This window comes from Carya illinoinensis, chromosome 5 (assembly GCF_018687715.1).
Source record: "Carya illinoinensis cultivar Pawnee chromosome 5, C.illinoinensisPawnee_v1, whole genome shotgun sequence".
Taxonomy (NCBI): Eukaryota; Viridiplantae; Streptophyta; class Magnoliopsida; order Fagales; family Juglandaceae; genus Carya; species Carya illinoinensis.
Genome location: NC_056756.1, coordinates 14,528,747 through 14,552,525, shown reverse-complemented (window position 1 = coordinate 14,552,525; position 23,779 = coordinate 14,528,747). Strand labels below are relative to the sequence as shown.

General features: G+C 36.3%; 3 protein-coding genes and 1 non-coding gene across 7 annotated transcripts; 2 read left to right on the top strand and 2 right to left on the bottom strand.

Annotated features, from left to right (window-relative positions):
* Positions 1–326: 326 nt before the first annotated feature.
* Positions 327–399, bottom strand: TRNAA-UGC. Its single transcript has one exon. It is a non-coding gene; the product is annotated as a tRNA-Ala (tRNA).
* Positions 400–2,216: 1,817 nt separating this feature from the next.
* On the top strand, positions 2,217–5,692 carry LOC122311438 (14-3-3-like protein GF14 iota). Of its 2 annotated transcripts, none has more exons than XM_043125988.1 (7): positions 2,217–2,423; positions 3,596–3,902; positions 4,583–4,670; positions 4,780–4,889; positions 4,985–5,133; positions 5,246–5,292; positions 5,372–5,692. In XM_043125988.1, the coding sequence occupies exons 1-7, from the start codon at positions 2,357–2,359 to the stop codon at positions 5,402–5,404; spliced, it is 801 nt and encodes a 266-aa protein (XP_042981922.1). In that variant the 5' UTR covers positions 2,217–2,356; the 3' UTR covers positions 5,405–5,692. The 2 variants fall into 2 exon arrangements, with proteins under 2 accessions (XP_042981922.1, XP_042981924.1); XM_043125990.1 differs by having other exon boundaries at positions 2,218–2,423; positions 5,382–5,692.
* Positions 5,693–9,775: 4,083 nt separating this feature from the next.
* LOC122309632 (triose phosphate/phosphate translocator, chloroplastic-like) lies at positions 9,776–14,773 on the top strand. The gene is made up of 12 exons (XM_043123164.1): positions 9,776–10,588; positions 10,777–10,848; positions 11,315–11,380; positions 11,473–11,551; positions 11,642–11,762; positions 12,343–12,438; positions 12,688–12,800; positions 13,383–13,460; positions 13,572–13,688; positions 13,975–14,074; positions 14,200–14,300; positions 14,515–14,773. Exons 1-12 carry the CDS (start codon positions 10,296–10,298, stop codon positions 14,539–14,541), a joined length of 1,263 nt encoding a protein of 420 aa, XP_042979098.1. The 5' UTR covers positions 9,776–10,295; the 3' UTR covers positions 14,542–14,773.
* On the bottom strand, positions 14,629–20,710 carry LOC122309631 (pentatricopeptide repeat-containing protein At1g26460, mitochondrial-like). 3 transcript variants are annotated; one of them, XM_043123161.1, is made up of 7 exons: positions 19,970–20,709; positions 18,951–19,173; positions 18,370–18,852; positions 17,085–17,291; positions 16,521–16,658; positions 16,239–16,427; positions 14,629–15,044 (listed from the first exon to the last, which is right to left on the bottom strand). In XM_043123161.1, exons 1-6 carry the CDS (start codon positions 20,596–20,598, stop codon positions 16,239–16,241), a joined length of 1,869 nt encoding a protein of 622 aa, XP_042979095.1. In that variant the 5' UTR covers positions 20,599–20,709; the 3' UTR covers positions 14,629–15,044. The 3 variants fall into 3 exon arrangements, with proteins under 3 accessions (XP_042979095.1, XP_042979094.1, XP_042979097.1); XM_043123160.1 differs by lacking the exon at positions 14,629–15,044 and adding an exon at positions 15,078–15,608 and having other exon boundaries at positions 19,970–20,708; XM_043123163.1 differs by lacking the exons at positions 14,629–15,044; positions 16,239–16,427; positions 16,521–16,658 and adding an exon at positions 16,665–16,877 and having other exon boundaries at positions 19,970–20,710.
* Positions 20,711–23,779: the final 3,069 nt, after the last annotated feature.

Genomic DNA, 23,779 nt, shown 5'->3' with positions numbered 1-23,779 from the left:
AAGGATCGGATCACATCAACATCTAGCAAAAGTGGTATTAGTACTGGATATATATGCAGCTACAGCTGGCAGATAAGTACTAACTACACATGTGAAATCACCAAGAATATCTGGCCGTACGTCCCTTCTTCATCATCCCACAGGATCTCCTAATCCCCAAATCTTCACACATGTTTTGGCTTCCTACTTCCTAAAGAATTTGAAGATTGGATTGTCAACGCGTCGCTGAGATGATTCATTGAAGTTCATGAGAAACTGGACAGCCCACAGTCACCCGGTGCATTTAGTTTAGCTACACAAAAGTACAGTAATAATTTAAAAACAATTGGAGATGCAGGGGATCGAACCCTGTACCTCTCGCATGCAAAGCGAGCGCTCTACCATTTGAGCTACATCCCCAATGTGCTAAGTCACTCTTCAAATCTATTGTTGTACTAACACTACCCGAACGTTGTGAATTTTCTTATTTGTTCGAATTTCGAGCCTCTCATTTTTCCTAAAAATACTATTGATGTACACTAAAATTAATTTGATTTAGAAAATTGTTGTCCGTATAAGCAATCGTGAATCATACCATGAATTAATTGAGCATTAAGTTTTATCAATAAAGAGTAATTTTATCTACAATCTGAAAAAAGTGAAGTCCACCACAAGTTAATTTCACTGGTTTATTTATTTGGTGGACTTTCAAAAATCTTGACGGTCTATAAATAACTTATTTCCCTTAAATGTTGTTAAAATCACATTCATCTCGCATTTATTATGGTAATTGAGGGAGTTCCAAAAAAATTACAATAATTATAAAGTGAAAATCCAAATATTATGATTGTTCATTTGACTTATATATTAGGAAAATGTTTTGTATATTTATAGGGTGCTTAAAATTCTGCACTATTGAAAAGAAATAAAACACACATCAGATCCATATAAATATATATATATATATTTATAGTAAATTCTATATTTTAATCAAATGAATTGGGTAGAGCTTACCCACGGTCCACCATAAGACTTTATCCTAAACTACTTTGTATGAAAAACTTTAGTTGCAGACCTAATTTCTGACACACCAAGACACAATAAGTTAATTGTGTCCCACCACAACACGTGTGTTGACACTGATAGCTTTATTATTATTTTATTATTATTTTATTATTTTTTTTAATTTTTTAATTTTTTTTAAAATTTTTCTTTTACTTAATGGTTAAGCAAGTGACTATTACTAAAATTATATATTTTTAAAATTTTTTTTAATGGTTAAGGATGTTAAAAAAATATTTAAAAGAAAATTATAAAAAAATAAATACATTATAAATGATAAAATAGTGGTGAAAGAGTGATAAGTATATCATTACTCGTGTTAACACATCAGACTTACAAATACGAATTGCAACTCTTAGTAAATTGAGAGGAATAAAATCTAGATGGAATGAAGCCAATTAGCCAAAACTAACTTAGAAGATATTTATAGTCAGAGTGCTTAATTTTTTAGAAAATAAATAAATAAATATAAATTTATATAAAAAATTAAAATTTTAATAGTAAATCTAATTTTTTTTTTAAAATATGCACATTATTTACAAAATTTAAAACTATATATAACATTACTAAAAAAAAAATGTTGGGATATTCTTAAAATATAGATATATATATATATATGGAAAATGCTAGATCCCCGCTGGGGGATCCCGCTGGGAGCTACCGCTCCCATTTTTTTTTTTTTTTTTCTTAGTGATTAAGTAAAAATTGTTTAATATTATTATGAATTTTTTATATTTTTTTAAATATTTAAAAACATTAAAAAAATTATATGAAAAAAAAAAAAAAAAAAATTTGGCCTAGTGAGAGCTCGCAGCGGTGGCCCTAGCACTACCCTATATATATATATATATAACAATTACAAAATCTCACGAAAATATAAATAGTAGTTATTTTTATATTTTATTTATGTAATTGATAAAAATAATTATTTTATATTATAAAAAAGTAAACAACTAATCGTTGTAACGCGGAAAGAAAATGCAAAGCGCCTCCACACATAACTTTTGCTTTTGACTTTAAAAAAAAAAAAAAAAAAAAAAACTTTTGCTTTTGAAATCCCCAAAAACCCCGACCCCAGCCAACTAACGGTCCAGATCTGGTCTTCCGGCCCCCCGAACTTGCTCGATCTTTAACACCCATCTTAACCTCCCCCCACGATATAACGCACTCTTTCCGCTGGCGATCTCCTCATTTTGTTCCTCTCTCACTTTTTGGTCTTTTTCTTTTTTAACCCTGAGACGAAAAAGCTGCTCCTCGCTTTCGTTCGTTCGCTCGCGTTGTGTTTTGTTTTCTGTGGTTTGATTTCTGTTGGAAAATGGCGACGGAGAGAGAGACCCAGGTTTACTTGGCCAAGCTCGCCGAACAGGCCGAGCGTTATGAAGGTTCTTTCTCTTGCTTGGTCCGTACATTTTGTCTATTTAGTTGTTAATTCATTTTCTTGGGACATTGGTCTGGATCCCATTGTTTAATGCCTCAGTATTGGGATTCGCTTGTGGAATGGCATTAAATCACTCGTGAATCCAAGTTTCTCTTGTCTCAAGGTTTATGCGTGGATGTTTGATCGTTTGGAAATATGGCTGGAGATGTTGGTGATGGGTTTTGCTGGTTTATTTCGTTTTTTGTTGGTGTTGATGAGAACGGTTTATTGGATCGGCCTTTGTGGGGGTGGGGGGGAGAAATAAATTTTGTTTATCTTCTTTCGTGTTGAAAAGCTAAGATAAATTTGGTATATTATTATGGAGATTTGTCTTCTGCATCGCTAAAAACCGGCATTATTGATGGCATTGCTGATGTGTTCTTCCTGTTCGATGTATAGCTCTACGCTAACTGTTCCGTTTAGTTATTCGGAAAGAAGAAAGAGAAAACGATTTGGTTTGTGGTTTACCCTTCTCAGTGCACTCCATCAATTCATCTGAAGAAGGGAGAAGGAAAATGGACAATGACGCTTAAGAAAGGAAACTATCTTTTCTTATCCTTTTTTTAATCTTTTTAATGTTAATCGTAAGGCGTTTTTCACATGTGATGCATTGGGCAGTACGTGAACTTCACCATAATGACTCGTAAATGAGAAAGGATCTGGGTTAAGTTATTTCCTTATACATAGTGAACTACTTATTTCTATGCTTTCATTATCAAATTACTTTTTTTTTTTTTATTGGCACCAGGTGTCCAGGACAGCTGCTTTCTTGATCAAATTACTTAGCCATTGCTAATTTTTCTGTTAGCTTTTATGAAGTGAACAGCTTTCACTTCCCTTTGGTTAGTTGGTGGCTGGTGTGTGATGTTTGTTAAAATTGAACATGGTTTGTCTTTTTGTTTTGGTGTTGTTGGTTTGTGTGGGGGGGGGGGGGGGGGGGGGGGAGGATATATTTGGTTCTTTGTCAAAAAACTGGATGATATGTACCTCACTGTAATGGTAAGACCATTAATGGAATGCAATTTATTTATTCAATTAGAAGCTACAGTTTTATATTTTATATTCTAGGAAGTGTTTTCCAGTATATATAACAAAAGTGATCTCTATCTGAAATCTCATATTCGATCAATGGCACAGAAATGGTGGAGTGTATGAAAAGGGTTGCAAAACTTGATCTTGAACTGACTGTAGAGGAGAGGAATCTCCTATCAGTGGGATACAAAAATGTCATTGGTGCTCGCAGAGCTTCTTGGCGCATTATGTCATCCATTGAGCAAAAGGAAGAATCCAAGGGAAATGAGCAAAATGTTAAACTTATTAAGGGTTACTGCCAGAAGGTCGAGGAGGAACTCTCCAAGATATGCAGTGACATTCTTGCTATCATTGACAAGCACCTGATTCCCTCTTCCACTTCAGGAGAAGCCACTGTTTTTTACTACAAAATGTGAGTCATGTTTCCTTAAGAATATATTCCATCATTATTTTTTTATTGGCACTGGATGTTCAAGAACAAAGTTCCGACTAATCCCGGGGATGCACAGGTCCTCGGCAAGGAGTTACCCGCAAGTGCAACTTGAATAATTTAAGGGGAAATTCCCTAGTCCGATAGCCCCTATAAATTGTTTGCACCCAAGAGGATTTAAACCTTAGACCTTACATAAGCATACCATCAAGACCAAGGCCTTTACCACTTGAGCCAACCCCTAGGGTTATATTCCATCATCATGCCACTTGCTTGACCAAATCAACCCATGTAGCAGTCCATGCAACCAATTATTTTCGTGCTCATCCATTTTTGTTTATTGATTATAGTTGTCTTTTTATCTGATATGATTATAATAGAGTATATTCCAAAAGATAACCAGTTTCCAATATGACTGCATGTTACTTTTTTTTCCAACATATTCTCGGTCAACATGTAACGATGTAGTCTGTAGACTTTCTGATTCATTGCTTCTCCCAGTGTTGTAAGAGAGGCAAAGATGTGGCCATCGGTCATGGAATTAAATTATTTTAAATTTCACTCAAATTTTGTTTGCATGTTTATGCACCAATGATGCTCATTACTTTGGAAATATTAGTTCGAATTTTTTTGTTTGTTTGTTGCGTTATGCATGAATGCAGGAAAGGTGATTATTATCGGTATCTTGCTGAGTTCAAGAGTGACCAGGAAAGGAAAGAGGCAGCTGAGGAGTCATTGAAGGGATATGAGGCATGCTCATTTGACATATCTTACAGTTCCACCAATGGTCAACCAGAGCATGCTCATGTATCATTCCTTACTTCTGATATTATTTGATTTGCCTTCCTGTCTTTGTTAGGCTGCTTCATCAACTGCAAACACAGATCTTCCATCAACCCATCCAATCCGTCTTGGCCTTGCTCTCAATTTCTCTGTATTCTACTATGAGATAATGAATTCTCCTGAGAGGTATTAAGCTGCTTCCTTTTTGTCATCTATTGAGGGATTTCAAAAATTTTACATCCTAGTTATAGTTGTCTTAAAATTGTTACTGAAACTTGCAGAGCCTGCCATTTGGCTAAACAAGCATTCGATGAGGCAATTGCAGAGCTGGACACCCTGAGTGAGGAGTCATACAAGGACAGTACCCTGATCATGCAGTTGTTGAGAGACAACCTTACTCTCTGGACCTCTGATTTGCCTGAAGATGGAGGTATTGTAGACCCCGTAGCAATAGATCAGATACCTCTGAAGCTCTCTGATGATTTTTTTTAGTCAGACGTATTTCTGAAATTGGAGACTCAAATGTAAATGCTCTCATGCAGGTGAAGACAACCTCAAAGGTGAAGAGTCCAAACCTACTGAAGCAGAGGCAAGTGCTTGCGTGACTTTTTTATTCATTTAATCAAATATTGATTTAACTTCGTTATTACTAAAAATCTAGTCTGAAGCATCTTGCAGCATTGACTGGGGCACCTGAGTGAGCCCAGCCCCTGCTCGTAGCAGTTTGAGATATCAGACTACTTCGTAAGGGTGGCTTCTTCAGCTTTTCTCCCAACGGGTTTTGGGTCCAACAAGATCAGTTCTCTGATTTTTTTTTTTTTTAATTTCTTAATTTATTTTCATTTTCCTTTTATTTTCCTTTTGCTCAATGTTATTTCATCCAAATGTGTTATTTAAGCAGTGGTTTTTTGTTTTTTTCTCTATTTTTATTCACCATCGTTGGGAGACAGGTATAAATGCATAGGATACAAAAGTTGGAAGTTTAACAAGTCGATGTGTAAATAATTAAGCCGCCATTACTCAATAATTTAATTAATGGGTTAAACGAAAAAAAAAGGATTATATTCAAAAACTTCTGCATTACATTATTTATTAGGGATGAAAACCGACCATATTGGTGCAGTTTCGGTTCAAAATCAAAATTGCGCAAATATGTTTTCCATGGGGTGTTACCAAACGAAATTGGCCGATGAAGGGGGGGTTTGAAACCAGCGTTTCGGCTGGTTGCCATTTGTTCATTGGTGTCCCGTTAGTTTAACTTTATAATCCTATCAAAATTTTTTCACAAATCTCACAACAAATAATCAAATACCACAACAAAAATTAAAAAAATGAGTCGAAGATGAGAGAATCTATGAGAGAGCCGAAAGGGAGATGAGAGACAAAGCTAAGAGATCTAAAAGGAAGATGAGAGAGTTGAGAGCCTGAGAGAGAAATCCCTCGCATAGGAGAGAGCTAAGCGGAGGATGGCACCGTCAGGGAGAGAGAGAGTTGAGACAGAGATGAGAGGGAAACGATGCAGTGAAAGTGATAGAGGAGAAGGGGTGGTCGGGGGTTAGGGTTGAAGCCATAGTCCAAATCAGTGTCGTTTAGTGTATTAAATTAAACGGCGTCATTTCATATATTTTTTTTCAAAATTGTGGGTTTAAGACGATGCCGTTTCACTAAAATTATGGGTTTAAATGAAACGGCATTATTTTATACACGTATAATATTATATATATAATCGAGTTTTACTATATACAAGCATAGTTGCGTACTAATCTGTATATAAATATTGATTCATTCACACTTAAAATTTAAATTACACTATTTTTAATAAAATCTACTTTTTGACCAATCACATCACATTAGTGCACAGATTAGTGCATAATTGTACTTGCAACTATATTTTTCCTATATAATCAGCCGATTCGTCTGTTTGAATCAGGTTCAAATCGGAACTGAACCAATCAACCTTTTTTTCAACCTATTTCTATTGCCAGTAGATAAGTTCTGTACTCCGATGGCCAATCCGAATCAATTTTGGTTAGTTTTAACAGTTTTGTACACCCCTACTTTTTATAAGACGTAATTTTATTTGTAAAATTTAAAATTTTTCTTTTAAAATAAATTAAATCTCTTCATTATATATCATTTATATGATATAATTTTATTTATAAAATTAAAATTTTAAAATTTAACTTTCCAATGAATGGTGTAAAATTGATAAAAGTTCTTCGTTATAAATACTTGGGCATGGAAGTTGACTCGACTGTCACCGAAATAGGGGCATGAAAGTAAATCGACGTGGAGTTCAAATTTGCTTCTAACGTCTCTTAACCGCCTTTTGGCGGCCCCTTCACCGAGTCGAAGAAACCGAATTTACACTTGCACCACGTTCGATCCGTTTCATTTCTTCAACGCTCTCTCTGTTGGTCTTCCAAGCATAGACCCTTCCATGGCAGACTACAAAGACCAGAGCAGCCGCCCCCACAAAGTTATCTAGCTCCGTCTAAGAACCTCGTCATGGGCTAAGCCGAGATCGCGGACTCTGATGGGCTCGATGGAGCGGCTGGGTCCAGACCCGGCCTCGGTTCGTAATCGGACCCGGCTGACCACTGTGTCGAATGGAGTCGATGATGGGTTCTGTGCTGGGTCTTCGGCATCAACCGCGTCGTCGGTGCCCTCGTGGCTTACCATAGAGCCTCTCCCTTGCCCTATTCTGCTAATGTTGTTGCTCGTCTTCATCTTGCTTGGTATATCTTGGCGATTTCCTGAGAAGATCATTGCGAAATTCTTAGGATCAAAGAAGAGTTTGGCAGTCCGCGCATTACCGCTGGTCCTCGTGTTAACCCTGCATTGGTTATCGTTATCGGAAGTTTCCAAACGTGCGTCCGAGATCTCAACATCCGGTGACGACAGTTCAAACGACGAGTGCTTCTTTTTCAAGAAAGAGCCATTAACGCCGCCTTTGGCACTGGCGGTGTTGATCGTGTGGTTATTTGTCATGGCGCAATACCAATCACGTATGAGGAACATTTTGCTTTACCAAAACAGAAGTGGTGGTTTTTTTTTTTAGAGCAATGCTACATACAGTCGTGGAATTGTAAATGTCACGGCATCGTTTTGAAAAAAAGTTAGGTCTACGATTAAAAAGTTAGTTTTTTCTCATGTGGATCCTATATTAATTCATTTTTTTAAAATGACTGCACGCCGCATGCACAACCACGACTACAAATATCATTTTTTTTTTTTTTAAATGAGTTATTCTATATAATAGCCCTACGTTACACCCTTGTCAATATTGATTTTTTTTTTTTTTATTTCTCAACAAGTATATTGTGTAAGGCAGTTAGTATAGTAATTTTATTTTTACTTTTTTAGTTTTTTATTTTTTATTTTGTGCATTTTTTAAAAAAATTTCTATATAGAACTGTTCATCCAAATTTCATACGGGTATAAAGTTCTGGTTTCTCTACGGAGGTATCATTATCATACACCAAAATGTTGCTTCCAAAAAAGCAGTGTCTGGTGCTGTGAAATGCATTTCTTTTTTTTTTTTTAATAAAACGAAAGCATTTTTTTATTCGCGATTTTCTTCTTTTAGGTTTTCGGAGTTGATCCAAAGGGGACTCTCCGGAAAGAGCAGAGCTGGGGAATGTGATTGTGGGTTGTGTTGTTAGATCCATCCAAATTTTGGGCCTCCTCTTGTAATCTCACATGATGGGTTTTGTAGGAACTGGGCCACTAGATTATTTTTAGGAATAGAACGCCTATTTCAATTTGATATAATTAAGACCAATGTTTTGGGACATGACTTTTTAGTCACATCTGAAATTTTTAAAAATTAAAAATATATATTGAAAAAAAAAAATTAAGAGATGAACCCTACCCAATATCTCGTGGATGACATTCCCACCAATTCATGTAGAGGTTCGAGGTATCATAATCATCAATACCATATGTATGTATGTATGTATATGTATGTATAGTAGCAAGTAGGGACACATCTTGATCTAGTGATAAAGATGACAACGACAACACAACATCGTTGCTAATAATGCAAATTCTTTCTTTGTATAGAGGATGATGATGATGACGACAACGACCAATAGCATTGCTATCATTTTAATGCTTTGCCGACCATAATAACAACAACAACAATTACGTCAACCATCATGCGCCGTTGCTTTTATTCATTATATATAGTTCAAAACGACATACCTTTCTTTTCTTTTTTCTTTTTACTTTTTTATTGGAGACCCCATATAAAATATGACGGCCGAATTAACTGAATATAACTAACCTTCAAAAGTTTGGTAATCGTAGGCTTAGCCCAAGTTACGGTTACAGTACCAGTTCCTCCAACTACTGGTTGCTGCATGGCTTCCCAGTCCCCACCACCAAATATTTAAACAAAAAGAATCGATGTTTTAAGCATAAGTCAGGATCAGATTCTTATGGAAAAGTTTATCATTAGTGGTCATGAAACTTACTTCAATTGGAATCACTTTCTTTTTTTAATCGAATGGCTCTTCAACTTTCGTTAGAGATGTTTTATATATATAATGACAACATTGACCAAATTGTATATATCATCGTTGTTGTTGTCGTTGTCATTGTCATTATCATTATCATTATTATTATCGATATTTTTTCAAACAATGTTCACAGAGTCATAGGCTGGCATGGCCTGCCAAATGAGCGGGTGTGGTCAGGAATTGAAAAGGGTTGAAGAGTCTATGGGAGAGATTAAAAATAAATGAAATAAAAGGTTTCATTCTTGTTGGTTGGATAGAGATGTTGTTGCCTTTTTTTTGTTTATCGTTAAATTATTTTATGAAATCCTCAAAAGCTGTCTATTTATAACTTGTTTGTGGACTCCAAGGGACAACAGCTCTTATCCATTCGGAAAAGGTATAAAATTCTAACTATGTAGAACCGTAAAAGATATGTATGTTTGTGGGTGTTTGGCAGTTTGCAACTTTGATAAATGGGATCCAACACGTTAGTTGAAACATGGAAGTACCGGTCAACCTAACTTACCATATTGCACTTCTCTTTTGCAAAGAAAATACACAAAGCAGATTCCGTAAATGATGAAAGAATCAAGAAACAAGCTAGCCGCTCCATTTTACACACACACACACACACACACACTCTCTCTCTCTCTCTCTCTCTCTCTCTCTCTCTCCCCATTATTGGAGTCCATGACATGATGAGGTCATGATCAGTCTATCCAAGAACTCCCAGAAGCCACTATGCAATAGAAGTTCGTTCTCAGACTCGTAACACTTCTTTTTGGAGATTTCTTTTGTAACAGAAACTGTTTGATTATCAGGCTCTCAAGTCTCGACCATTGTTCCTCTTTTGTCCATTTTTTTAAGCCAAAGTCCACAGATTTTATTGAATATTTTCCAACAATTAATATTTGGTTTGCATCGATCTTTGTTTTTCAGTACAAAACAAGGACCAATTCGATTTCTCTGCTTTCTTTGCTGCATACCGCTTCACTTAGTTTTCAACGTTTTTCAATTTCATTGTACGAGTTAAGGCCCCCACACCATTTCCCTCATCAAAACTCAGCATAGTTTGTCTATCTTTTTGCATATGATGGCTTCAATCACCAACCCATTTCAGTTTTCAATCCAAACTACACGACTTTCTTCACTATACTTATCACCCAACAGAGTAGCAACAAATCCCTTTGTGCTCAAGACTCGGTCACTGACATCTAAGACGACATGCTTGGCGTTTTCGCCGTTACCGGAGAACCGGGGACCTCCCACACATGTTGGATTCTCAGGCAAAACCTTGAGGTTTTCCGGTTGGAGTGAGCTGTTGAGGCGTCGAGGCTCTACTGAATTTCCGGTTGTGGAAGCTGCAGCCGCGGATGCCGATGGGTCAAATTCATCACTCTCCTTTTTTATTTTTCATTAGTGAAAATTCTTCACTCTCGGTTTGGATGCTGAGAAAATGGAATAGAAGAAAGAAAAATAAACAAGTTCCCTTTTTTTACACGGGTTTTCTAAGCAACTTTTTAATTTGGGGTGGGTCTGCGTTTGTTTGACATACTTATCTGAAAGTGCAGGCATGCGAAGCCTTCCAAGAGCTTTGCTGAGAAATTTCCCGCATTGGTCACCGGTTTCTTTTTCTTCATGTGGTAAGCTATCATAGCATGTAATGTACGTGTCTGTCTGTTTGTTATGCCATTTAGACATTTTTTTTTCTTTAACAAACGGAATTGTGAATATGGGGCTTTCTAAATGCCATTAGACCAAAAGGTCATTGTCGATGCCCATTTTCAAGAATATTGACAACTAGTTTGGAATTAGTTGATTGAATTTGTCACTGAGGACCCATTTGACAGAATATCACTAATGCTCAAGCTCTTTATCATGAAAAATACGTTGGGTTGCAAGGGGTCTTTTTAAATACAGACTGCAAGCTATTGTTGAGTACATTTGCAGAATAAGTTAATGGGCCTCTGGAGTTTTCTTTTTCTTTCCTTTTCCAGTGCTTTTCGGTTCAGAGGTATGATTATGTATTTCTTTGTATAGCATGTGTGTCTCACTAATGTTAGTAATTCATTTATTCTTATTGTGCTATCAATTTTTTTGAGCATGCAGGTACTTCTTAAATGTCATCTTCAACATACTCAACAAGAAAGTCTATAATTATTTCCCATATCCATAGTACGCTTCTTTGACCATGCTTCAATTTCCCTTTTTCCATTACCATAGCTTTTGACAAATGGCCATTTGAAACATATTTTATATCTTTGCAGCTTTGTCTCTGTTGTACATCTTCTAGTTGGAGTGGTGTACTGTCTTGTATCTTGGACGGTTGGTCTACCAAAACGTGCTGTAAGTCTTAATTTCTTCATGTTCCATGTTTTCTTCTCCAGATACATGCATTATCACTTGTACTAATGACTTAGTTTCCCCTGCAACCAGCCAATTGATAAGGATCTCTTGGTACTACTGACTCCTGTTGCATTCTGTCACGCCCTTGGGCATGTCATGTCCAATGTATCATTTGCAGCTGTTGCCGTATCTTTTACACGCACAATTAAAGGTATAAAATTTTCCAAAAAAATGCAATAGCTTTTTATGCTTATCACCCAATTTTATGTCTATTGGTTCTGATGGAAGTCCTTGAAATACCTCTAAGTGTGTGCATGCATGCTCATATCTAAACTTTTTATGAGATCTTTATAGGCATGAGGATATATTGTTTCGGTGGCAGTTGTCAGCATCATATGTTCAACTTGTATGTTCCAGAATTAAAAGTTCGTTGTCCTCTTAACATTTGTGCTTAAAGAAGGGTGCTGATGGTGATGCTTAAAGTCTGTTGCATATCATCATCTCCTTGGACTTGATGATAGTGATGATGCGGTTTGATTTTTTTTATACAAACATTTGTGTTTAAAGTATCCTGAAAATGCATTCCTTTATAAATTCCCTTTGATATGTCAAATAGATACAACTACTGGTGATTTCTTTGACTTGCATGTATTAGTTTGTCATAAAAGTTTTCTTTATTTTAATTCTGCTAAACTACTTTGATGTTTAAGTTGTGCGTATGCCTCTTTGAACAATTGTATCTGACCATTGCTTTGATCTTCTCTCTTACTAGTCTTGATTTTTTTCTGCAGCCCTGGAGCCATTCTTCAATGCCGCTGCTTCTCAGTTTGTTTTGGGCCATCAAATTCCCCTGTCACTGTGGCTATCATTGGCCCCTGTAGTTATTGGTAATTCTTCAAACTTCTATTTTGTCTTTTACAGAAAAAATAGAAGCCTGATTTGATAATGCTCACACGTAGGACATTTCACTCTTATATTATTTTCCTTTTTATATGCGCTGTACGTGTGCATCTACAGTATGCATTTGCAGCCAATTTCTCAAGGACATTGCCAATATGCTTTTTAATCTGAATCCAATATAAAGGCAAGGTTTTGTAAGTCGTCAGCTGATAATCAATCTGTGACTTCTTTTTTAGGTGTATCAATGGCCTCATTAACTGAACTTTCTTTCAACTGGACTGGTTTCATCAGTGCAATGATTTCCAACATTGCGTTCACCTACAGGAGTATCTATTCAAAGAAGGCAATGGTAAGAGCTTTCAGCTAGTGTTCTACTTGCTAAAAAGTCATTTCTGTTATTCGTTTTATGAGGTCTACAGTACAATTTCTAGGCTCAAGTGCCTGGTTATTTCATGCTCTTTGGTCTAGTTCATGAAGTTGGAAATTGATGGGAGGATTTCGTATGAGAGAGCAACCCTATGGAGTTTCATTATCCAATAAATATCCTTACATCAGAATCTGTCCCATTCATGATAATCTTTTGAAAATCAAAGGCATGTTTTGAAATATGCGTGTTCTAATGAAAACTTTTTTTCAGTACAGTTGTGCTTGACTTGTTAAATGACCAGTCACTTAATGATGTGTCAAATGAATCCTTTGTAACTGCATTTAGCAGCAAGGCATTGCTGAGTTGAGTGGATCGAAGTGATGTCTTAGTGTTACACAGTCAATTGTTGTAACGTTTTGCAAAGCACCATCGTCATATATCGTAGAATTACAATACACCCTTTGAGATCTTACATACCATGCCATGACTGAGACTTTTGTAACTAGAAATATATTTTTGGAAAGATTGTCTATACATGTAATTCAACCACTTTGATTGTAACAGACAGGAATGGACAGCACAAATGTGTATGCTTATATTTCAATTATTGCCCTCTTGGTTTGCATTCCACCTGCAGTACTTGTAAGTCAAATCATAACCAATATTAAGTTTTGATAAGCTTAATGTTTCATTAAATTTTTATAATATATATATATATATATATAACTGTGGGATTCCTTGCATTGCTTTCAGATTGAGGGCCCCCAACTGATGCAACATGGTTTTAGGGATGCTATTGCCAAAGTGGGCCTATACAAATTCTTGTCTGATCTGTTCTGGATTGGAATGTTTTATCATCTATACAATCAGGTATGCCATAGACATGCCATGTGCCACAGATCCTTAAGTGTGTTTGATAGCTGTTGATATCGGCATCTCAATATCATGTGCCTCTATCTGGGATGTTTACGCAACCTGTGGTCTTGCGAACTTGTCTTAGTGTCCTGTAGAAACATGATGTAACTCAAATTTGAAGGACTTCTGCATTTGCTGAAACTGAAACATTTTCCATCTCTCTGGCCCCAGCTTGAAAGAGAGAGCATTTTGTTGTACTCGTATCTGTTGACTTACTTAAGGTTTGAACTTACAATTGCAGCTTGCTACCAACACTTTGGAAAGGGTTGCACCACTTACACATGCAGTTGGAAATGTTTTGAAGCGAGTTTTCGTTATCGGTTTCTCCATTGTCGTATTCGGTAATTGCTCACAGTTTATTGATGCCATTTAAGTGTTAAACAAGCAAACAGAATTTTCAGTCATTTGAAAATCTTATATTTGACATGATGGTGTTTTCATTTCCTATGATTGCAAAATTTGTCAGGCAATAAGATATCCACACAAACTGGGATTGGTACTGCTATAGCGATTGCAGGTGTTGCCATCTACTCCCTAATAAAGGCAAATCTGGAAGAGGAAAAAAGGGTACGATTTCTCTTCTTTCTGTAATATATAAAAAGTTCATCACACCTTAGGGTAGCTATGGACTGCTTGTTCTCAAGGAAAATAAAGAGCAATTTTTTTTTTTTTTTTTTAAACTTGGAATGAAATTCATTCCAAATTATTATTCATCTTTATTCAGGTCTTTAGTAACCATTTTCTCCTTGACCTCACGTGATTTATCACTAACCATTTTCAGAAGGCTGCTGCAACTTCCAAATCATAGGGCTGCACCCTTCATATCGATGAGGGTTGGTGAGTGAGAGATCCTCGGAGTCAGACTGCTGCTGTTGTTTAAATTGGATGGTTCAACTTCTCAAACTTTGCGTGATCGCTTTCCATTAAAATAACATCTTGGAAATAGAGGAAAGAAATAACAAATTCAACAAACTTGTTTTTTATTCCATGAATTTGCTCCAAAATATATGCTTATCGTAACTTTCCTCTCTTTTCCGACACGTACGTTCTTTCTCTTTCTCCGCATGTTGTTTCCTTTTGAAATCTGCTTGTCCTTCTCCAGTAGCACCCGTGAGAATCAGAACACACGACTTCAACCTCTTCATATGGTGCACGCGTAGGGATTAGACCTATTTACATTAATAAAGAGAGGACATAACAAGGATTAACTGATACAATACTCCAAATTTGATTCATGATCTCTCTTTCTCAGCTTCATCGGTCGATAGCGTCTTTACTAGGCGTTCGCTGATCTATTTTGTGGCTCAGCAACTTCACGAGTAGAATGAAAACAAAAGTCACATATGCAGAAAACCTTATTTGAATTACCAATAGAGAGTAGTTTACAGATTGTCAATTGTCAATACCACATTGAATTGTTCTACGTTTTCATGCCAAGTTTAGCATCATAAGCAGAAAAGGCAATGGTCTCTGACAATCACAATGTTCAACCTTCAATGTGTTGTAATGTCCATGCCACAGCATAACAACCCACAGTATTGACATGGAAATCGAAATGCCTACTCCAGATATTTTAAATTACTGGTTTTCTCTTAAAATTATTCTTCAACATTCAAAACTCTCGTTTAGCAAGTCAGTGCCCTCTAGAATTTCTATATTTTTTTTTTTTTCAGAAAGCATAAAAAGAATACATAGAAATACAAATGACGCTGTAGGGCGCTCTGATTCCAACACATCATGCCATGACTCAAAATCTGGGAACCATCAGACAATTTAGAAAGCATGAAATCTCATTGAGAGAGAAGCTAGACAACTTTGTGAATTTGGCGACCAAATTTTTAGCACTGAGATTTTCCAGACCAAAAAGAGGCAGATCTGCAAGCAAATAAACAATGACTAATAAGCACATACACGGTTGATGTATGGCATGCTACTTCATGCTTCAAGCATATATTAGTCCTCTTTTCTTATGAAAAACCGAGTAGCAACTGCCTTTGGTGCCAAGACGGAATACATTCACAGGACAAACTTTAAAACTGAAATGAAGTGCCACAAAGACAAACTTTTAGGTATTGGCTGTGATCTTCTGAACGGTGAAACTAGGCATCTACAACATAAAACCGCCTGATCTCTACCCCAAACCCTAGGGGTTGGCTCAAGTGGTAAGGGTCTTGGTCTTGGTCTTGGTGGTAATCTTCCTCCAAGTCTAAGGTTCAAATCCTTTTGGGTGCAAACAATTTCTAGGCGCCATTGGACTAGGGGAATTTCCCCTTGAATTGTCTGAGGTGCACCAGCGGAAAACTCATTGCCAAGGGATTGTGCACCCCCAGGATTAGTGTGGACATTGTTCTTCGGCACCCGGTGCCAATAAAAATTAAAAATGTACTTGAGAACAGCCCAAATTTGAAATACATTGGCTTTTAGGTCAGCAGGACTGGTTCAGGCCACGAGAATAACTACTTTTTTATTCTTTGATGTATGTATTCATATATTGTGTTCATTTACCTATCTGACGAAACCGGTGTTGTACTCGAGATTAAACAGCATGTCCCTGCGAGTCTCTGTACCCATTCGAATCTTGAACTTTCTAGCCAGGGCCTGTACCTGGTCATCCTGCTCATAGTCCATCTCACGAATACAACGCCTTCTGACCTTTTTAAGTGTTTCTTTTGATGGTACAAATCCAGCAGTTACCTGACCAACAGGTTCATTACACAGGACATTAGATTCTTTCCATAGATAACAGACCAAATTGGAAAACACAAAGCAAATAAAAAATGCAGTTACCATCTCCTCGATCACAGAGAGAGCAGCTTTTGGATCTCGGTTGATGAGATGAGCATCAACAAGCAATGAATATGACATTGCATTTGGTTTAACACCCAAACTTACTAAGTGCTCAAACACTCTTGAAGCTTCAAATGTCTGAAAAATAACCGGAAATTAACTGAGCAAGATGTTGTTCTTTAGTGTGTGCATGGGTGTCGCCCTTCTACAATGGGTGGGCATAATCATGGACTGCAAGGAAATAGAAGTTTTGGAAGTCCCTTAATCAGCCTCAATACCCAATGTGAGTACCACCACCGGTCAAGTTTCTTTCTCTCAGATTAACTCACTGCAACTTCCTCACCCAGGGATTCAAAGCTAGGAGACAGATCAAGGGAGCATTAAGAACGCCAAATGAGAGTATTATGCCCCAGTCATAAAGTGGGTCCTCCCTGCGTGCTCGCACGGGTGTGTGTGTGTGTGTGTGTGTGAGAGAGAGAGAGAGAGAGAGAGAGAGAGAGAGAGAGAGAGAGAGAGAGAGAGAGAGAGATGAGGGAGGGGAAGCAAAGTCCTCAAATATCCAACCTTCTTGAGTCTGCCAAATGCATGCATCAGACCATTGTATGAATGAATATCAGGGGTCAGTCCAAAAGAGGAACCAATTGCCTCAAAAGTCTGGTAGGCACGATCAAGGTCCCATATATTTGCACAACCTACAATTATGCAATTTAGAGCAGCAACAGACTTGTAAGGAGGATCTCCACGGCTCAAATTTTCCAGTTGAAAATATACCTGAGGAATATGACGATAATACAGATCAGCAAGAAGCAGCAAATGAACAAGTAGGCTTAACTCATAATACCTAGTCACATGAATCACATATGCATCTAATAATCACCAGCAGAGGAGAACACAAAATCTACTCTATTCTGTCAGTGTATCAATCTTGAGGTACAATCACAATATTATAGAGTCCAAGATAAGCAGAACTTTCAAAATTAACAAGTAAACCCAATGTTCTTCAATGGAAAGATTGCATATAAATTAGAAAACAAACATAAAACGAACTAAAAGCCCTAAAAATAATAATTTGAAGCTATGTTAATTAAAATGTTCTTTGTCCACAACCAATGTAACAGAAATGCAATATGCCACCTGCAGCTTCGAAGGTGATAAATTAGTATTTTGAGTTCAAACTCAACATCATGCTTGACTTGGGCTACCTTATCTTAAGCTGAGCCAAGCTGAGCTCAAGCTTTGAATTTTTTCCACAAGCCAAGCTCAAGACTGCTAGAAATCCTGTTGAGCTAAGCCTGAGAAGCACAATGGTTGGCTTGTTTAGACCTAACGGGAACCAAAAAAGTTGGGGTCTCAAAATAGATAAATCTTTTTATTCAAAAAACGCAATAGAAAATTTTGATGTAACTGCTTAAGGCAGCTCTGGCAGAACACCTGAAAATCTCTAATGAAGAATATAATCAAAATGCTAAGCATATAAGCACTTTAAGTGTTTTTCTCATGAGATAAACAAGTGGCATGAAAAATATATTTGAATTTCTTGCTCCTAATAATAACAAACCTAAAGGCACATAGAGGATCCCCAGTTGAGAGGATATGCACAATATTTCTGTTTCCGACTAATTAGTGTTGCTAGGACTTTTAGGTGAAAAGAAAACAACCGTATTGATTTGTATCATCAACTCTCAGAAACTTAAGAATAGCCCAGCAAATGCAAGTTATTGAAAGAAAAGATTGTGATTATATATATACATAAATAAATAAATAAATGACTAATAGATGGCCAGCAAACAAACAGAATTATATGATTGGATAATGCTATTTAATAACTTTCAAATAAACAAAGACATACCGAGTCCAGAGTCTCAAAACCTTTTTCAGAGCATGCTGTGACCAATGGATTTAAAGAGGTAAAGGGAGAGAACATTTCTTGTTCTGCTTCTTTATTGGGATTTCCGTACATTGACTCAAATTCATTTAGGGTAATAAAAGCCCTCTGCAGATTTCCCAATGATGCAAGGGCATATATCTTCGCAAGGTAAGATTCTGGGTTAGGGGCCTTCTTTTCACGTAAAGAGCGTCGTAGGATTGCCCATGATGCATCCAGGAGAGAGGCATTGTAGGTTCTACCAGCAGTTCCCAGTGCCGACAAAGCTAATCCTTCATCTACAGAAAGCAGAACAGCTGGCCTCACTTGCTCACCCCGAGCAATCCATTTGGCCATAAATTCCAGGGCATAGTATGCTAACTTGCTATTATCTTCTTGCATTGCAATTTCTGCAATATAGTTACACAAGTTCCAGGAAGGACAAAGAGCTTTGTTCTGATCCATTGCCTGAAAACACCAATAGCAACAGCCACCCATTAGAAACAAGTGAAAAGTGCAGCTTCATGCAGGGAATGTTTGAAGTATTTATCCAGTTAGTCATGTACCTTGCACCTATCAATGATTGACACCAATGTATCTAGCCTGCCATTATTGACACAGCTCCGGACGCATTCAGTAAAGACCTTCGTTGACAACATATAACCAGATTTTAAAGCCACATCTAAATATTTCAAAGAAGCATCAATCATGTCCGTCAAAAATAACATGCCAACAACCAAGTCGTATGACTCATTATCAGGCATAGATTCTTTCCCTGTCTGCAGCATCCTGTTAAACGGCAAGTGCAGATGATACATTAAAAAAGTCAATCTATAACTGAATACACATATATAAATACTCATTGAGTCATTTCCTTAGGATATCATCTCCAAAGAGGCGAAAGTGAAAAAAGGAGATCCTTCCGAAATATTTAGCTTTGTGAATTTTTTCCCACATATCAAATACGATGCCCAAAAATTGCATAAACTATAATGACTGGTGTCTTCACATGTTCAACGTAAGAAAATGGTCTTAATGCAGTTTACGTACTACTTCTAAATTAGGAAACTTTTAGTTGCGCTGTTTTAGGTGTACTATTATGCTTGCATGTGAATTCCAGTGGAGATAAGACTTGCACGGTTTAAAGGGCATTTTACAAGCATCTCACCCCCTTGGCCTTTTTAATGCATTCATTTACTTGCACCAAGAGGATGCAACCCGAACTTTAATTGGTGATGTCGCATCTAAATATTCGATTATAAAAATTGTCAAGATTGCAAATTCATCCACGTATATAGACGTATGGAACCCAAGTGTATATAATTCGATGTTAGAAGAAAACTAAAAATTATACACGAATAAAACTAAAACTTAAAATTCATACAGAAGCAGTACTCAGCATTTCGTTTTTTAGCACAAAGACAATCCTAATCAGCCCAAGATAACACACACCACCACATTTCCAAAGAGAAATTTATCTACGTAGACATATAGAAATCTTCCAAACATTTCCTACATTTGTGACAGGTACTGCTATACAGGTATTCGCATGATATATATTCTAAAGAAGGACTGAATGGCCAACCGTTCGAGCAATTTGGTAGCCGCTACGGTCTCCTTGGCCTTGTACATGGCTTTGAGGACCAAGTTGAACGAGGCCGTGTTGGGAAGGACCGCATAGTCTTCCATCTGGGCGACGAGGTCAAGCAACTCGCCGGCCGTGGCGTTGTTCATCAAGTTGGCCCTCAAGTAATGGTTGTAGAGATTGACATCGGGCTTGTTGGGCTTGCCGGTCTTGTCCAAGGACCGAATCCAGAACTCGAAGAGTTGCTTCATATCGTCCCAGCGCTGGGAGGTCATCCAGTCAGCGAAGACATTCATCAAGCTGGGGACGTCAAGGGTTTGGGACAAGGCCTGGATACGAGAGGTCGGGGATTGTTGGAGAAAACCCAGGGGAATCAGTGACTGAGTCAGGGACGTGTTGGGGATCGGGCTCCGCCAGTTCTCGTTGTAGAGAGGGCTTCCCGAGGCCGGGTTGGGAGGGAGTGGGGTAGAGGCTGAGGGTGGTTCGGAGGGAGTCGACTCGGCGAGCTGGGGCTCCTGGGAGAGAAATGTGAAGGTTGAGATGGTCTTGAAGAAGGGGTTGGAGTCGGTAATGGTGGTGGTCTTGATTAAGGCTCGGGTGCGAGCGAGAATCGCCATTTGGGAAGCCATTGATTGGGAGAGCTTCCTTCACTGGAGGAGTAGAGCTGTAGAACGTCTCAATTGTTCCATATTCAGTTCTCAGTCTGTTTGGTTAGGGTTTTGGGATGGGGGTGTTATTGGTATTATAATATTATTTGGGGGAGAGATGGGGGTAAGCAACCGAATTATCTCAATAAGAAAAGGCCTTCAAATTCAGTGAGACAGGCCCTTGCCATTCGAGCCTTGGCAAGGGAAAGGCTTTGCCATGCTCGTGAGCCCAAACCTCAATCTGCCTCCCGCGAATTGTGAAATGGGCCTGGGTTTGGATAAGAGGTATCTTATTTTGTTTGACACCTGTAAAACTTGAAGCTGATAAAGATAAATTCTATGTAAATTACGTACTTTTATTTAATTAATATTTGATTTATTATTTTTATTTTTTATATTTATATTTAAAATATATGTATTTAAATAAAATGATAAAATAAATCACAAAAGTCTTTACAAGACCAAACAAGTGGAAATGTGTGTACGGTGGGTACCGTGGTAGGCCCAGAGAAGTTTGTACACAAGCAAAAGTGACAGTGGCACGATAATCAAGCCTAGCAAGACTAATACACATAATTATAATTAGACGATATTTGGATGTGTTGCACCAATCATATAATAATCCTCCTACAATTTCATACCCTATTCGACCCACCGACCTATCTTTTAAATAGTTTGGGTAGACACGACAAATTTTTACGAAACCTGGGAAATTCACCGAATAATAGGCTGATCTTGGTCCCAACGAAGTCGGTGCTTTATGAGACCACGTCGACTATAAAACAGAACTATTAAATATTAATTTCTTTTTTTTTTTTTATTGACGCGATAAATTTTTAATTAGTTTATCTATTTCTATATTTAAATGTTAAATTCATCTTAATCTATCTTAAGTGCATGATTATCAAGTTACTTTCTCAACTTGTCATAAAAACCAAAAAAAAAAAGTTAGATATCTGAATTTGATATAATAAACATTACTATTTACATATCAAATCAAATCATATCAAATTACATATTATCTCAGCACCCAAATGCATCTTTAATATATCGTGATAACATTTTAAACAAAATACAAATAAAATTGTTTTTTTTTTTTAACGTAATAAAAAGTGCGTAAGAGGTTAATATCCATTTAGAGCTGGTTTGATTACGAAAAATCAAACTATCTCATCTCATTCTATCTAATATAATTATTATAATTTTTTTAAATTTATACATAAAATATAATAAATAATTTAATTTTTTTAAATTTTAAAATAAAATTAATATTTAAAAATTATATTATAATAATATTTTATTCAATTTTCAACAAAATATCTAATATCTAATATCTGATATCTGATATGATAATGAAACAAAGAGGGCAATGTAAACACATGTTTAGGAAAAGAGAGGGCGAAGGGGGGGAGAAGGGCATCTACGGTACAGGGTGTGAATGTGATTGTGGTCCATTGTTTAATCTTGTTGAGAGGAATTTCAATTTTCAAAGCCCCAATCAAAGACTTTAGAGACTCGTGAAATAAAAGTGATCCAAAAGCAACCACAGAATTTCAAAGCATAATTCCAAGTGTTTTTATCTTTTGGGTTCCACCAAAACATGCTAAAAGCTTTCACTGCCCCCTCTGCTTTCTCATGTGTTCTCGATGACAAATGATCATCAACTTAATCTCACATTATTACCCATAATTGGGTATTCATATTTGTGTAAAGTTAGATTTTAATTAATGCAAACAACAAATATGACTCTGTTAGACTGTTTAGACTTAATAACATTCATTGAAAAATATGATTTGTAAACCCACTCCCCAACCATTGGCTTGGATTTGAGAGGAGAGATCAAGTCAAAGATAATCCTTGGTGAATATATGGGCAAGTTGATCACGTGTGAAGATGAATTTGAGCTTAATATCTTCATTTAGACTATTCTTCACCCACCAAGTGATAATTGATTTGAATGCATGTGCATGTATTCATATTGCCTGCAATGTGCTGAGCAGTATGCAAATTTACAATGTAAGTACTAAACTATTAATGCTATCATTTCAAGTCATCCTAAATTTTCACTTTATAATTTATCCATTTTAAATCTAACTGTTAAATTGGCAATTTAATCTTAATAATAGATATTAAGATTAAATTGTGTCTTAGATTATGTTTAGATAGTGAGATGATTTTAAATGATTTGTGAATAGTAATGATATCCAAATACAGTTTTAGTTTTTCAGAAATACTATTTCTACTCGTATGTCCCACATTTTTTTTTTTTTTTACTAAGTGATTAAGGAAAAATTTTTAAATGATATTGCATTTTTTTTAAATATTTATAATGATTAAAAAAATATATAAAAGAATTAAATAAAAAATTAATATATTTTCAAGAGGTGCTTTCGGTGACTAGCACCGCTCTTAGTTTTTTAGATTTGAAAGCATGGTGGTGGCCAAATCGAAAAAAAAAAGGTAATATGTTAAAGAAGACAAAAGTTAAACTTTTTCTTTCAAAATTTTAAAACAACCTTTGCTTTTGTTCGTTGGGTGGGTGTCTTTATGTCTTTCAAATCTACACGATATATGGGATAAATATCTCTATGGGTGGAGCCATCCTCCGAGCAGGTGATCATTGATCATTTCGTTTCTTCCGGTGATTTTCTTGTTTTGTTCATACCTATTTTCATTTCTTTTATTTCTTTTTATAATTTAATTGTTTTCTAGCAATTTCTTTTAGTTGTCATGTAAAGGATGCTTTTGGCTTTTTTAATGCTGTATGTACAGCTATTCTCGTACACAAAACACTGGTTCCAGTAACAACGTGGGAAAACGAGGTGTAAGTTTGCATCAATAATTCGAGGGTTGTTGGGGCTAATCAAGGCATGATGATTGCTCAAGAGTGTTTAACCTTTTTTAGACGAGGGGTTTAATTTTTTGTTTTTTTCAAAATGATAATTTCACCACTATTTTATAATTAAAGTTAATTCTATAATAATAAAATTTATTTTTAATGAAATAATATGATTTTATTTTAAAAGTAAGCTGTAAAATAATTATAAATGAGCTATAGATGTATCATTATTATTTGAATAATTCTATTTATCATTTTCATATTCCACAAATCATATTTATTTTAATTTTTTATAATAAATATGTGATATATAAATAATAAATA